This window comes from Argiope bruennichi, chromosome 7, assembly GCF_947563725.1.
Source record: "Argiope bruennichi chromosome 7, qqArgBrue1.1, whole genome shotgun sequence".
NCBI lineage: Eukaryota > Metazoa > Arthropoda > Arachnida > Araneae > Araneidae > Argiope > Argiope bruennichi.
Genome location: NC_079157.1, coordinates 63658012 through 63675712, shown reverse-complemented (window position 1 = coordinate 63675712; position 17701 = coordinate 63658012). Strand labels below are relative to the sequence as shown.

The 17701-nt window shown below is 30.7% G+C and overlaps 1 protein-coding gene across 1 annotated transcript in view; it reads right to left on the bottom strand.

The window, feature by feature from the left end:
• The window catches only part of LOC129976345 (calcium-activated chloride channel regulator 4A-like), a 40441-nt gene extending 25396 nt beyond the window's left edge, over positions 1 to 15045 (bottom strand). Inside the window, exons 1-3 of the mRNA XM_056089869.1 lie at positions 14864 to 15045; positions 6799 to 7105; positions 1844 to 1991 (exon numbers count right to left, since the gene is read on the bottom strand). Of these exons, the coding sequence (XP_055945844.1) occupies positions 1844 to 1991; positions 6799 to 7105; positions 14864 to 15025 (617 nt within the window). The 5' untranslated portion in view covers positions 15026 to 15045. The remainder of the gene's footprint in view (positions 1 to 1843; positions 1992 to 6798; positions 7106 to 14863) is intronic.
• Positions 15046 to 17701: the final 2656 nt, after the last annotated feature.

The following is a 17701-nucleotide window of genomic DNA, read 5'->3' as shown; positions in this document are numbered from 1 at the left end:
TTTTCAGATTTTTTCCCTCACTGGATGGTTGTTAGAGAAACATTTTACAGTAAAATTTGAATCATACTTGTGATCTCTACACATAATAAAGAAGATTGAGTGTTAGACGTGTATAGGACAGATCGCAGAATTTAGTTACCAAATTTGACTGAGATACATTTTGGAGGATAAATTGGTTGGAATAATATAATTAGAATTTTAACTAATTATAAATTCAGCCGTATTTTGTTGTTTTTTCACTATATAAATATAATTGCACAAACTAATCTCAAAAATATAACTGCACAAACTTAATTTTAATAACACTTATTTTAAAATTAAAAAAAATTACCCTTTTAATCATTTCAATTTAGTTATCCCGTAAAATTTTACTTAAATTTTTGTGTTTTTTCAAAATAATTTTAAGCATAATTTTCAACAATAATATTTACTTCAAACCGTTTTCAGTGTTTCATGAAATATTTAATCGAGTAATTTACTTCCATTGTGAATGTTAAGAAAAAGATTGTGCTAATTATATGCTCAGTTTAGATAAAGAATCAGAAAGTGAAATTAATTACTGCAAAAAACATCAAGTTTTGAATGGTGTTATGATGTCATGGGACGCGATTCCATTAAGATGGTTCATGTACACTATTAACAGAATAATTGTAAAGCTATTACAATAATATGGTTTTAATGCCTGTCGTAATTTGATATTAAAAACTCTTTATTAAGGCAACAATGAGTATTAAGTTTTGATGCAAAACTTAACTGAAATTAAACAGAACCAGTTTTTCTGGTGAATGAATTGGTCACCAAAGCCAGCTAATGTAACAAATTACCTTTTTTTTTTTTTTTTTTTTTTTTTCCGAAATTGTTATACTGAGTTATCTAAAAGTTGGTATTATTATAGATAGTAGACCCCCGAGGGGACACCTCTAAAAGAGGATGAGATGCTTCCGGTATATTGGTTGGATCTCGCCATCCTGGAGGGTACACAAAAAGGTGGGGGATCTGGATCCTCCTATCGATGACGGGACGTACTTCCTTCGGGAAGGGTTGTACCGAGGCCGGTGATGGCCTTAGGACTCAACCACAGTTTCTGCCAGTGTTGCTGTTGCGGCGGTCCGGTCGTTATCCGTGTGCATTTGGGCGGGTTGGAGAGTCAATGATATGACTTATTATAGATACTGATTACAGTAACAGAAGAGACAGATTTTCAGTTACAAACCCACAATGTTGCAGCGTGTGACACAGTTAATGCCAACTAGGGGGAAATATATAAAAAAAGTATATTTTTTCTGTTTGTAATAATCAATTATATACCATTGTATTCGATTCAATCAATTTGGTGTTTTAGCATTTTTTTTTTATTCTGTGATTTTTGGATGTTGCTTTAATAAATCCATCTATCTATTACCACATGCCTATCTCATCAGGCAATTTGCATATAGTATGCAAAACTAAAGACTTTAGCATGTCAGTATTTTTTCAGAATTCATATATAATTCAGAAATGCGTATATTATGCATTTAAGAGTTAATATATGTTTTTTTAAACTAATTTTGTCACCATTTCTTACCATATTGCGCTTATCATATGACGAGAGGAAAGTGCAGAGAGAGAAGTAAATGGTTGTCAGGATTAATCCATCAACTTTATTTGATTATATCTTAATTTTATAATTATAAAATTGGAAGTTTTCGAATCAAGTACGACTCAAAAACCCGGAACACTTGCGCAGAAAATTATTTGGAGCTGAATGAATGCACACTTCAGAAATATATTATATCTAGGTCCCTAAGTGAATTTTGCTAATGAAACAACTGCTACAAGTTTTTGACACGGAACTCGTTCTCACCCTTTTGGCTCATTCCTGCATCCGGTAGTTTTGTTGGTATTTTCATCAGGATCTCTGAACTGCTCTGGATACTTCACGTCGTCTTGAAAACCCCCTTCAGGAAATATTCCATATCGAAACTCAGCCCAAAGACGAGCGAAATCTCTACCTTTAAAACAGCAGATAGAAACGAGGTGATTCACAATTCAAATTTAAAGCAAATACGTCAACGTATGAAATACATTATATGTCGAAATGATAATCTATTTTCCAAAACAAAAATTATTAAATGCAATTGTTTGAATCCATAAATTCACTGTTGAAAAAATTATGCTCTCTAATTGTTTTATAAACTATTAATGGTATTTATTAAAATATTTTAACTAGTTTGACTATTATTTTAAACAAAAAGAATCTCCTCTTTTCTGTGACTAAAACTGATCAAGTTATGAAGCTTTGAATATCATATATATATATATATATATATATATATATTATTTTAACGGCTGTCTTGCTGAAGAATCATCAGTCAATGCCCAATTCTTCGTGGTGGCTATTGATTGGCCTAAAAAATGAAATTCAAAATTTTATAATTCAGTTTGATTTAGTTGCAGATCAGTATTTTTTTTTTTTTTTTTTTTTTGCTTAGAATGTTAAAGTGTTAAAAATATTTTACTAAACCTGTTTAAAAGGAACAGAAAGTATATAAAAATAATTTAGAATTCATAATTTTTTTCGGGGTTTATGACTTTCTTATCTTTATCGTTTCAATTAGCATCAATTAGTATCAATAATTAATGCGTATATGCCTATATCCATCAGTTTATATAATAGTTACATCTAGTTTAGAGTTGAATCTTATATATTAACTGAACTAAGTTTTGGTAAGAACTGATTAACATTTAAATATAAATAGTAGTTTAAATATCTTCATAGTTGCTTAAAATTTATTTCAAAAAAGAAGAAAAAAACACATGTATTTAGAAACATATCTCAAGTGATCTCTATATTTTAAAGATTATATAAACAAGCATTGCAAACTGTATACTCTTCTGTGAGATTGGATTCTAACTGAAACTTCGGAAAGATAAAGAAGTATCTATTTTTCCACTCGCCATAGCAAATAGAAAAACACATATATGAATACTTGATTGATTTCATAAATCATACCATATTTATGCAGCATAATCACACTAAATAAAAAATTGCATTTTTTGCAAGAGGAAATTTTACAATTTTAAAATTAATTATAGTTAAGTTCCATTTACATCCTTCAAGGGGTTAACGTGGAACTATATATAAATAAAAAGACGAAATATTTCAATTTTAATTAATAACTTCGTTTATTACAGATTTAATATTACTGACACAAATTCATTTAAAAACAATAATTTTAAAATTTTAAAGAGAGTATTAGAATATTGCTGTACGGTATTAAAAACAATAAACAAGTTTTGAAATTAACTAGCAGGAGTGGTCTTTTAGCGACGTGCTAGGATAGAGCCTGGGTCCTTGTGGTTCGCAGTCCAGTCTTGTGGTTCGCAGTCCAGTCTTGTGGTTCTTGTTCACAAGTTCGCAGTCTTGTGGTTCGCAGCTAGGATACAAAAGCGTACGCTCTTGTAGCGTAGTTGTTAACTGGCTTATATGCTATTCACCACAGACTCTCCCTCCAGTGAGTCGGAGGTGAGACGAACGATATGTCTGTTGAGTGGTGATGTATTGAGCTGCTGTCTAAATGGGCCTGTACCCAGTTGTGTAACGAATGTCTGAGTGAGTGGTTGCTGCGCCAAGTGAGTCTGACGACTTTGGTTGCGGGTAGATGGCGCCACAACAACTGTAAGAAGGTTGAAGGTTCATCATCCGAGGTCACCTGGTAATACGAGGAAAGGCCAATACCAACACAGTATTGGCGGCCTTTCAGCGATATGGGATACGCGAGGATAGAACTTGGGCCCTTGTGGTTCGCAGCCAGTAACTAAACCAGGATACAAAAGCGTACGCTCATGGAGCGTAGTTGTTAACTAGATTATATGCTATTCACCACAGTCTCCTCAAAACTTTCCGGCATATTCTCTAATAAGTCTTAGCCCACCTTCTCCTGTATAAAATTGTGAAACTTTGAGAAAATCTGCGAATGCCTTGCGTGATATTTGCGAACAATAATTACGAAATATGGATTTTTAAAATTTGAATCTAACATTTTAATTTTAATGGTCGTACAAATATGGATTTTGGATTACTTTTTCCCAGTCGATTGTAACTGACTCGAAACTATAGTTGCTATCACAAGATGATAAACCGAATTTCAATGACTTAAGTTACTGTGTTTACATGCATGCGAGCGCATAGGGTGACAGATGTGGTTTTAAATAAAATTTGACAGTTTTAATGGTGACAGTTTTAAAATAAAATTTATATTTTAGATGCTAAGCCTGTGTAGCAAATTTTATCTGTCTAGCTTTTTACATTTTATAATTAATGAGTTCACTTGTCTCGAATAGCCGCACAGACAGATTTCCTTTGTATGGTTTGTTCAATGTTTTACAGAAATCAACAAATTTGGTCAAAAATACATATACCAAATTTCATTCTTCTAGCTTAAAGCATTTTTGAGTTATCGTGTTCACAGACAAATATAATACCAAAAAAGTTGGAAATTCGACCAAATTATTTTCAGTTCAAATTTTTTGTCTATTTTTCTTCTGTGCTTCATATACCAGAAATTAAAAAGAAAGTTGATGCTGATTAATTCCATCATCCGACATATACGTAATACACGGTAATCTATTCAGACGTGGATCTCTGAAAATTCAAAGAGAAAATGAAAGAACTGCTCAAGTATACATTAGTATTCAGATCGAGCTTTTGTCTGCGAAGTTTGGATAAGTTCCAAGACTTAACTCCGGGAAATCGATTTTCATCCAAGTCTAGACTCGGGCGAGACGAGATTAGGATGAAGGAAGATATTCTTTCGAACAGCTTATAAACTTTCAGAAAAAATTGTAAAAACTTTTAATGCAGAATAAATAAAAACTCAATTGACTGCTAAAAAGTGTGACCTTTAATATGGATTTTTAAAAAAAGACAGTTTATACATGTTAGTCTTACTTTTTTTTTTACATAATTTTTAATTTTGTAAAATATTTTCAGTTATTTTTTAAACCATCAAAAGAAATTAATTTTTTATACGAAACGATGTGCTAGTACAATGCATCCATTCTAATCATGCCTTAATAGCTAAAATCTTAATTTTAGACATAGACATAAGCTTCACATTATAAAAATGCTTTAAATGGCATTTTTAAAGTTATTTCAGACAGTAAATGAGCATTTGAAAAAATTAATAAATATAAAATTTTACACTATGTTCCACTTTTAGTAATTATATTTAGTAAAATATTTTAAACATAGTAGGATTTTAAACAAATAAAAAAGTTCAAAATCTTTTTTTTATTGAAACTGCCCAAAGGCTGCTGTTCTGAAGCTTTTAAATATCACTATATTAAACAATTTATACCATTCCCATGACTGCTTCTACGAATATCATAGCCCTTTTTTTTAATAGCCCTTTCGGAATCAATGCATAGCCTCTTTTTCGAGTTTACCATCAATTAGATTACAATAATGCAATTCAAAGTTTCATAACTCGATCAGTTTTGATCGCTAAAAAACTGTATTGTTCTTGCTTAAAATATCAATGTGTCAAAACTATTTTGTTTGGTGACAAGGCTAGGAGATTAAATAAAAATATAAACATCGTAATTTTCCCATTGGTATATTTATCGACTCAGTACAAATTAAATATATTTCTTTATATCATTTAGAGCATTTTTATGTTTGGGGTTATATGTTTATCTCTAATGGTTTGAAATAAATTTATGGGCACAGCTACATATGTATAGATAACTTATATAACTATAAAATAATTTTTTTTTCTACTTACAGCTTTGAAGTAAAATATTATTCAACACTTCTTTTTAATTACAAAAGTTCTGTTCTACTTGCTTCAATAATTCTAAATAACTGCTATTTTACTGTGCATATTCCATATTCTTAACAGATTTTTTTAAATGCTAAATTAAATCCTACTGGAAGGGGTATTTTAGACATGGGGAAGGGAAGTTTCCAATTCTGATGGGTTCAAATGGAGAGGTGTTATCTACAGGACCTACGGGAAAAGAGGACCTTCTACTTAAGGGAGAAGTTGTTTTCGTGGCCGATGATGGCCCTTAGGAGTCAACCTTAGTTTCCGAACACCTCAAACATGGGGAAGGTAAGTTTCCAGTATGATAGTTAGTTCTCATCACCCTGGTGGGTATTGGTTTATCTAACCCTTATTGATGAGGTGACGTGCCTCCTACGGGAGAAGTTGTTTCGTGGCCAATGATGGTCCTTAGGAGTCAACCTTAGTTTTCGAGCACCTCAGACATTGGTAAGGTAAGTTTCCAATATGATAGTTAGTTCTCATCACCCTGGTGGGTATCAAAAAGATGTTGTGTTATCTAACCCTTATTGATGAGGGAACGTGCCTCCTACGGGAGAAGTTGTTTCGTGGCCAATGATGGTCCTTAGGTGTCAACCTTAGTTTTCGAGCTTGCTGTCACGGTGGTCTGGTCATTCAAATTTTTTTGTGTCCCTTCGAGGCGGGTTGGAGTAGTCATTTGTGATTATTTTAAATTAAACCAGTTCTGAAAGGTTTATTATTTCTGATTATTTCTATTTCTATAAAAAAATTCTGTTTTTAATTGAGTTTTCGTAGCAATCTTATGACGATTTGAATAACATTTTTAATCATTTGGTCCTGTATAAAATATATTCTACATATATAGATTCGGATGTATAGATGTGCTAATCACAGCTTTTTCATTTCTACAGTATCGAAAAAAATATAAACTATAACGATCCACCTTTCTACGCCAAGAATCATTGCGATTCTTGCCGTTATTGAAACAGGAAAAAGAAATAAATATTTTTACCATTTAATTTCTGCCGATTTTCTAAAAGTTGGTTTTCGGGCAAGTAGATCCTCAGAGCTCGTCTACCACATCCACCCTGGTGAAGGGTATACGAAAAATCATTTGTCCTTGAGGATGTCACTACGATGTCTGCATTTTTTCTGTCAAGTGCAGCCCCTGCCTCTTTGAAGGATGTACTGTTGTCTGCACGAGAGTACCAGTTTTGGATGTGGCCCCATGAACGAGGGACGAGGAATGTAACAGAGCGAAAATATGCCCTGCCTTTGGTGGATGTCGTTAGGATGGACGATGCATCTTCAAGAACATTCTAAAAGAATATTAAAATCCAAATTTCAAATGCAAGTTATCAGAGGAAGGGATACCTATGGTGAAAATGCTTACAATTGGATATATTGATCTTTAAAAAATGTCAATGCTAAATTTTTCAATGAACACAAATACACAATAATACACAAATATTTTCTATAAAACATGAGGAAAAATCAGCAATATTTAAAAATAAACTTTTAATGTAACATTTTTAAGTATCTAAATAAGTGACAAATATACGAATGCTCAAATTTTAAAATATTAGATAAAAATATGATAAAATATTTTATTAATAGAAATATAATGATAGAAAAAATTATATCTATATGGTTTTCTATAGATTTTAGACAAAGATAAAATAATGCTATCGAATTTTTACCAAAATTATGCGAGTAATTTCATCTTTCTTTGTTAAGCCATCTTTCATATTATAACCATCAGACTCTCTCTTCTCCTTCTCAAGAAAGTTTATCTTATAAAATGCTTCATAGAAGTATGAAGATTATATTTCAGGCAGGCCTACTTATGTCAAGAATTTCTTGATGATGATGTCGTGTCCGCGTTACCACGGAAAGGGGATGCAGTAGCTTCTGAAGGTAAGGACCACCGAGCACTCGAGGGCAGAAGTCTGACTTCTAGCTCATATGAAGATGAAACACACATTCGTTTGCACAACCCCTTTTTACAGGGGGGCACATTCACACAGAGAGAACACAGATGAAGAACAACCATGCCCGAACCAGGCTTCGAACGCGGGACGCCGAGATCACGGGGAAGATGCGCTACCCCAATGCAAGGACGCAAGAATTATCTTGAACACTTTATTAGCCATGGGAAATAATAAAGGGAGTCCGATTCATCTTGAAATTGTTTTTTCACGAATGTTTTTCAGATTTTTGACTCAAGACTCAGGAGAATATTCCAAATATATATCGTTTATATACAGACGAGAAGACAATATTTATCATCTATAGATATTTGCTGTGGAAAATTACAAATAGTTGTCCAGTAATCGAAGAATAGATGGACGGAAATAGGCCGTATAAGCCCGGATAAATATCCAAACATTAAAATACTATTTAAACGTAAATAATATTTTATACTGTGAATAATAATACAGAGACACCCTGTATTATTAGTATAATTAGAATCAATTGCAATTCGGATATAGTTACAATTCTGGAATATATACTTACACAAAATTATAATTTTCAATTAAAAAAAAATATAGTCTCATTATTCTCCTGAAATTTCAATTACAGTGGAACGAATATACAGTGTTTATTTAAAGTTTCAACATAACAATAATTTAAAAATAGAATTTTAGATATTCACTCCATTTTAAATCTTAAGTGTTAAAAACTACAGATTTGAAATTATAATTGATATAATTAGGTTTTAAATTCCATTTTCAACTACACAATATACCAAAATAATACATCATATATATATATCAGAAACTTAAACATGCGAGACATTTATTTTTTACGGTAGTATCAAAAATATAAAATTGCTTCTTTAGATTGATATATGATTGATGTGCAGTTTCCCATTTGATAATACCAAATTCTATGTCATTTCTGGTTTTAATTCAAATCACACCTCCTCAATAGTCAATTTCAGTACTTCAAACATACCATTTTGATAAACAGAACAGATGAGCATACCCATGATACGTAGCATGCAAATCAGGACTTAAGATTAGTCAAGTCAAAAATGGTATCATATTGGAACTAATCCACTTTACAGATGGATTTGGAGACATTGAATAATCTCTTTCAAAAATCCAGTCTTTTCCAAATAATATTTCAGTAAAAGGAAGCAAACGATCGATGAATTATCTTGTCAGTTTTAAGTATTTTGTTGACCATTGAGACAAGTTCGACAACTAAACCAACTTGCTCTCATACCATGAGAGATCCATCGAAATATTGCTTTTAATACACTCTCTTTGGTTCTTTTTTAGAGAGCTTGCATACCCATTAACGTTATCAATTCCATTTCCTTTCATGACATTCAGCCATTTATCGCCAAATGACCTGCATTGCTTGGTCCACCATAATTGAGAACATATATGGCGAAGTTTTTATTACGATAATCATGTCATCTTAAGATTTTTCATACTCCTGGATTGTAGAATTCTTTTATAAAACGTTTTTCCTCTCTTTTCGGTGTTTATCCTCAAATTACATTTCTAATTTACGAAAGAGAATAATTTCCAACTGAAGTCAACTCTCCAGCTCACGTGAGAGCTGATTACTTGTGAACTTTCTGAAAGAGACCACGAACCAGAATTTGATAAATTCCAAGTTTGATCTTTCTGATATGAATGTGATGATTCAGACTCCCGATTTGCACTTATATACCAGAGATTTTATTCTTCTTCAAGAGAAAAATTCCTTAGATTTAGTCATTTTTACAACTAATGTCAAATAACAAATAAATTTTTCTTGTGCATCTGGATATAATGAGTGAGTCCAATTGCTTGGATGATTTCTCTTATCTTCGTAAAATTAATTTTGTATTTAAACTTTTCAAAGGCAATGTTTACTCTATTCATAAAACTAATGCTTAGAAATGAAATTTAAAAGATAGTAATGTTTGAAATAATTTTAAAACTGCAGTATTATATGCATATAAATGTGATATGATAATAAAAGAAATAAAAATATTTTTTTTATTATTATTATTGCTGTTTTAAACTACTGGTACACACTGCATCAGTCAGAGACTAAACATAATTAAAATATTTAAATTATATATAAAAATGAAATCTCTTAATATTGTGTTTAATATATACTACTCTCTTAGACAGTTTTAATGTTCTGATTTTCCTGTTTCCATTAAATTAACAATATGCTGTTGGTATCCCTCGAAAACTATGTATAAGCAAAATGATCTGAGCCTTTCTAAACTACCCTCAATAAAAAAATCTCGATTAGACGTGCGGGCGGCATAGTGTTAAGTTCATTTGGAGATAACTTGGTTAGGTAACTGGCCATGCATCTTTTTACAGATGAATGTGCACCATCAATGTCTTCTACTGAAAATGGCATATCAATTTTGCCTTATTATAATTAGTGAACAAATTTTCCCTTTTTCTCGGAAAAGATTGTTCACTAGTACAGAACTATTTGTATACACAAATAAGAATGTGTTGAAAAAAATGAAGTAATACGAACTAAATAATAAAAATTACCCTTTACTTTTCTCCTTACATCAAAAGACTACATGGAAATAATAAATTTTTCAACGAAGCTTGCTTCTCAAAATAGGTTCTGCAATATTTTGTGACAATCTACCCCTCCATACTAGATAGCTCGCCCAAAATATTGGCTTTCCTAGCCCTTCAACCATTAAAACGGTTTACAGAACTGTTTCAGATTGCATCTCTTATAAGATTGAGAAATCTGAATTTAATGCAAGTTGAGAATTGAAACCTAATTTAGAGTACTTTTCATATCGCCAAGGCTAGCAGCAATGCCAAACCGGAATAAAAAATCAAGATGATTAATAATAACTGTTTTACTATATTGTTTGCCTGGCCAGCTGTATTGAATAGCAACTTGACAATTTGGCATCTTAAACTATATTTTCACCAAGCTGAAATTTATGCAAAAAAAAAGCATATCTTTATCTATGTCTGCTTTTTAAATAAAACATAAAGCGCTGAAATAACTGTTAGAACTATTTTTAATTCAATGCCCAATTTGGCGACTTACAGTTTCAACAAATTCAAATATGGCACATTAGAGAGATTTTCACATTGCCAAAATATATTCATACATAAAAAGTAAATTAATGAATGATGTTAAAGCACAGGAAATTAATATCAAGTAAATTAATTTAATGCGTTAATACAAGAAAATTTAATGCATTGTTTTGTTAGATAGTAATTATTAAGAAACAAGTAATTTTATTTCATATACAGGGTGTCTCAAAAACCTTGACCGCGGCTTTTATTCCCTAAATATTGATCATAGACATATACTGTAAATTACAAAATTGTGTAAAAAAAAGGTGCAAAATGTTATGAAATTAAAATTTTCAGGGAATTAAAAAAATACAAAATTTAAATTTTTATATAGACCCCTTACAAAAAAATTCACATTGAGTAAAATGTGTCCCATACTTTAATAAGGTCATGTACAAAATTTCAGAATTTTATCATGAAAACTCTCAAAGATATGTTAAAACAAAGTTGGCGAAGGGTCAATCACAAATTAAAATGTAAATGTTTATAGATTCAGTGCAGATGACGCGACGCAGGAATGCATCATAAGAAAATTAAATATGCTTCATGTCTTTAGTTCTAAATACAAATTTTAAAATCTATGCTTCTTGAAAAATACTTTAAAATTTTATATCATGAATTACAGAATATAACTTAAAAATAGCATAGTCAATTAAATTGTAAAAAAAAATTATGTAATATTTCATTTAAGTTGTGTAATCTTCCCTTTAAGTTATTATTTTTACAAATTTTTAATACTTTTGTACCAATAAATAGCAAAATTATTAGTTTATTACAATTATAAGTTTTACAAAATTATATGTTTAATCCTCTGAAAATTTTAATCAATTTCATAACATTTTACGTTTTATAACATTTGATATTTAATATATAGTCTTCAAAATTTCATCAAGACTAAGAAAAGATTTGTATAAAGAACGCATACATAGAGAAACATTGATCTTTATAAAAATATATAAATTTTGAGACTTAATGCACAATACAAATCAAAATACTTAGCTTTGTATGTATTATTCACATTTCGAAATACATTAATATTCGATTCTTTTATTTTTTAATAATAGTACTTCCAAGAAGAAAAAAAATGGTGAATTGGACAGTAAAATTTCGACAGAGTGAGTATTATACTATCACTAAACGAAATTTCATTTATAATTTTTCGGTAGGAAATTCTCCTCAAAATCCTATTGGGAAAGAATTTAAGAATAATATATTGATTAATTGGATAGTTTAATATATTTTTTAAAGTTTTCATGACCTATATTTCCTGCTACTAATCCTCAGCGTCAAAAAACAATTGAAAATTATAATTCATGTCTTAATCTGATACTCAAAGGCCAATGTGAAAACTCATAGTCTGTATCAAAGTTTCTCAAATGATTACGCATGTACCAATGATGGTACATTAGATTACTCTTGGAGGTCAATTTTTATATGAAAGATTTAAATGAATTTTCAAAATAAAGGAAAATAGCACCTCTTTTCTCATTTTGTGTCATGGTTTACATATTTTTGGTGCATACCCGTATTTTTTGGTACATATGGCAATATATAAACTTTTATTCTTATTTAGAAGATTCAAAATTCAAAAATTCCTTGGCCTAAATTGAAATGTTTCTTTCCATTTATTAGCAAAGAAAATATAAACATAAAGAAATATAACTCCAAACTTAGCCCCTCCCCATACTCGCATGCAGAAAAGCAGGTTGTAATTAACAACAAATAAATAAATGGGAAACGCAAAGGGTTTCTTATGCATTAAATTATAATTTAATTCGTAATAAGTTCTTTAGATTTAATAATTTTTGCTTCTGTAATGACACTGTTTGAATATGTATAAACATGTGCGTGAGTTTGCGTGCGTGTGAAAGGAAATATATAATAATATAAATATAAAATGTTATATAAAATATATAAAGTATTTTGATATAAAATGTATAATAAATATATAATAATAATAATAATAATATACTAGTTAATTTTTTTTTTTTTTTTTTTTGTAATTTTCAAAAGTTTTTCCCCTTTAAATTGGAGTCATCATCACATCACTCATTGTTATTGAAACCTATGGTTGTACCTTGAATGTATATTCGAACAGCGAGACATTATATTTGTTATTAATGATAAAGAAGAATGTGTACACGTGTGTCTATGTTTTGAGACTAGGAAACTCAGACTGACATACAGTCCACTAAATTTTGCACAAACATTTTTATGGAGGATGTGAATGTGCCTCGCAGAATGATTTTTAAATTTTTAAAACAGGATGTTAATGTAACTAAACTTTGCACAGACATTTTTATGGAGGATGTGAATGTGCCTCGCAGAATGATTTTTAAATTTTTAAAACAGGATGTTAATGTAACTAAACTTTGCACAGACATTTTTATGGAGGGTGTGAATGTGCCTCGCAGAATGATTTTTAAATTTTTAAAACAGGACGTTAATGTAACTAAACTTTGCACAGACATTTTTATGGAGGATGTGAATGTGCCTCGCAGAATGATTTTTAAATTTTTAAAACAGGACGTTAATGTAACTAAACTTTGCACAGACATTTTTGTGGAGGATGTGAATGTGCCTCGCAGAATAATTTTTAAATTTTTAAAACAGGATGTTAATGTAACTAAACTTTGCACAGACATTTTTATGGAGGATGTGAATGTGCCTCGCAGAATGATTTTTAAAACAGGACGTTAATGTAACTAAACTTTGCACAGACATTTTTATGGAGGATGTGAATGTGCCTCGCAGAATGATTTTTAAATTTTTAAAACAGGACGTTAATGTAACTAAACTTTGCACAGACATTTTTGTGGAGGATGTGAATGTGCCTCGCAGAATGATTTTTAAATTTTTAAAACAGGACGTTAATGTAACTAAACTTTGCACAGACATTTTTGTGGAGGATGTGAATGTGCATCGCCAAATTATTTTTAAAATTTTAAAACAGGATGTTAATGCAACTAAATTTTGCACAGATATTTTTGTGGAGGATGTGAATGTGCATCGAAGAATAATTTTTAAATTTTTTTATAATTCATTCAAAATTAAGCGAGATTTTGCAGTTTCTTCCCAATAGCTCCTAAAAATTCCATTGCGCAAAATTTATTTTTGCATCATTCTAAAAATTGTTTTTATCAATATTGATTTAATTACCAGGCAATTCCCCCCCCCCAAGTTTTGATAATTAATTTTTTTGCATAATTAATAATAATATGTTTCATTGTTGCAATGAAATTCAAATTCATTTTTTTTTGTTATCAAATATATAATATCAAGAATTTTCTTTTATAATTTGGAGCTTCTACTAATTACCTGCTCGATTAACTTGAGGAATCGGAAAGTGAAACTATATACATGCAAAAGCCAGTGTGTATTTTTAAAAATAGATTTCAATTAAGTTTTTGATGACTCTATGATTTCTTGAGACTCGACTCCATTATAAATGTCAATGTGCAACTGTTGTAAAGCTTTAAAAATAATATTTCTTTAATGTCTGCTACAATTTATGTTTAACCCTTTAAAGGACCATTTTTTTCTAGTTGTGGTATATTAAAATATTTTTAGAATTGAGATTGGCTTAAGAAAAGAGATTCAATTAACTTATTAGATAAATTTAATTTGATTCATTAATTAATTTGGTTAATTAATAATTAAGCAACAAATCAAAACACGGAATTTTGTGTGAGATAAGGAACTGAACCATCTATGTTTCTGCCTTATTGAAAAATGTGTCAGAATTTATGTCAATCTTCATAACTTTGTTCGAAGATTGATAAATTGGGAAGCATACTTCCCACGGCCCTTAAAAGGGTTAACGTAATCAAATATATAGTATATCCCTGAAGATATCATGAGCAACAATCCAGATACACAAAACTATTTGAAATTAATCATTACCCACTCTCCCGACGAATTAAATGGTCACCAAAGGAGGCTAGTAGTAAATAAGAGAAAAATAAGTTTTTAAAACTAACTTAATTCGACATTTCTGCTTACCTGTAAATTGGAGATAACAAATGTTCTGTTCCGAGCTGAAGTTTTTGGATCCAAGGCGATAAGAATCTCTTCGTATCCGTTATTTACAATTTTAATCCTGGATGTGTTGACAGGATACAAAAAGTAGAGCATAAACAGAGAAAAGAGAAACGTTTTCTCCATTTTTGTCGCATCACTCAACAGTTAAGTAAGTGTAACGGTAAAATTTTTTTATCAGGCTTCTACTTAAAGATAATAGAGGCGACGTCACGATATTATCAGAGCTTTTGAATTTTTTTTCAGAAGTTAAGCAAACGAATTTATGAGTCGTTTCAGGAGAAAAGGGAGAATTTTAATCTGTGTTGTCGTTGTTTTCGTTTTCAGTGGAATTTTTTTCCCGCTTTTTAATTTCTCCTTTCTTTTCATTAATTTAGCTCAATTAATTATCATCATTCGATTTCGATTTTTCTGAAATAAAAAAAAAATTACAAAGATAGATTTCCGAGACAAGTTTCATTCAAAGCTATAAAAAGTCGTATTTTATTAGTAACAAAAGAAGTGGTCACCCCAAAACTTTAACGCATACTTTCTAAAAAGGGTGTTAGAGTGTCCCCCCCCCCCCTCCGTTATAAAATTGTGGATATTATATAAGGCTGCGCATGCTTTGCATGGAATTTGAGAACAATATTTACAAAATATTGATATTTGGAGTGAATCTAGAATTTTTACTGAATCTATAGTGTAATCTTTGGCGATATTTTTAGGGATTAATTTCTAGTATGCAGTTAATACACAAGTACCTGAAATTCGATTTTGTATTTTAGACGACTTTTTTCCTACCGATTGAAATCAAAATTTGGTATAGAACTACAATTATTGTCATAAAATCACATACCAAATTTTATTTAAAATCATTGTGTTTTTTAATTATTGCGTTTACATACAAATTACAAACTGACAGAGATTAACCCTTTGACAGGTTCGGTTCAAAATTTGAGATTCTAAACTTGTGCAACAAATTTTATCTATCTAGCACTTTACGTTTTCTAGTTATTGTGTTTCCTTGTACTCGGGTAGACGGACATATAGATTGGTTTTAAATGGATTCCGTTTAAAATGTGAGCATTTTTGAGCTATTGTATTAGTTCACAGACAGTCAGACGAAGTTCTAAAAATGTATTTTTCAGAGTGAGGAAAGTATGAAATATGGATAGAAATTCGTCAAAATCTCAAGTCCCCCCCCCTTTTTTTTTGACAATTGCAATATTTTTTTTCTTCTGTATTTTATTTATGAGAGAAAAAAATAATATATAAGAAAAGACAAAAAGAAAATTCGACATATTATCATAGTGAAAACAGACTAACCAAACCTGATAACAAAAATTATTTAAATATAATTCGACTGCCATCTCAACAGCCCCCGCAGAGGCAGAATGGATACTGTTTTCGAAGATTACAGAGTACCGATTTATTAAATTATATAAATAATATCATATTTCTCTCTATTCTTCTACAAACCTACTTTTTAATTTCCTTATTTGATCATGTTATCCAGAGAAGTGTCTCAGAAATGGGGTCGAGAGGTGTTGTGATTCAGGGTGTCAGTCCTTTTGTTCACTAAGAGGGTGGAGAGTACAATGATGAGTAGATGTACCTCTTTCAGGAAAGCTTGGTACTTGACAGTCATTTTGAACCTCAAAAGTACTAGTGTTCGATGAAACACAGTCATTCAATTACACAGTATTGTTCAGGCTACTTGGAAAATATCGCTTATTCTATTAATTTATCCGTTTCTTATAGGTAGAGGGACTTTCAGTACACAGATACGAAGTAGTTGACTGAAATCTAGTTCTCGCTTCCCCTGGGTGCGCAGAAATGATATAATGTCAATGAAGGACTTTTTAGGGATGGGTCGCTGTTTGGGCCATCTTGTAATTGAACTTATACTATTTGCGGCGATCTGATTATTCGGATACCCCACCACTACAGTGGAGGTTAGAAATATAAGATTTGAGGTGTTTTTAACACGAAAATTCTAGATTTCTAACACATTTCGAGAGCGGGGAAATCTGTGAGACAACTATTCTTTATTTTAAGAAAAACAAAAAGTACAATTTGCTAAAACACAGCCAAGGCGAATAAACAAAGAAAAGCACTTGCAGAAACTCACAACATAAATAGACAGAAAGCAGAAATAGATGCTCAAAGTGCAGCTAGAGAGCTCGCTCTGCGATCAGCACTCCAAAAAAAGAATCCATTAGATTAACACCTTATAACTCTTTCGCGTTTATATAGATCTTCTGACAGGACATAGAATGCTTTTCTAGAAGGATTTCTATTCCCAATAGAGATATCACTCAATTTCTTTTACTTTCTATAAACCTCATTTTAGTCACCCAGACCAGAGACACTTGATTCGGCATTCATAAAGAACATCTGTAAACTCTCTTTCTATTATTAACTGCGAAGGAAAAAGTTATTACATATTTGTAGCAATATCAAATTCTGTATAATTCTATTTGTAGGCAATCGATCAAAAGGAAGTTAAACAAAATGCACGTTCAGTTTTCTTCCTTATATAAATTTAACATAAATTCATATGTTACTGGTATGTCAAGCAGAAAGCTCTCGCACTAATTATCTAACCAATGAATTAGTTTTTTTAAAAAAATATTGAAGTGCCCTCTTTTCAAAATTTTTCATTATAAAGAATGTCCCAAAATTAATGCAAAATGTGAATTTGCCACCATTCGTGCAAGAAAATGTTTGCAACCCTATTAAAAACATCAATTGATAGCTAATAGTTTATGATTAGCAAAAGTGAAGATTTACACGATGGAACAACGCATTTTCATAGTA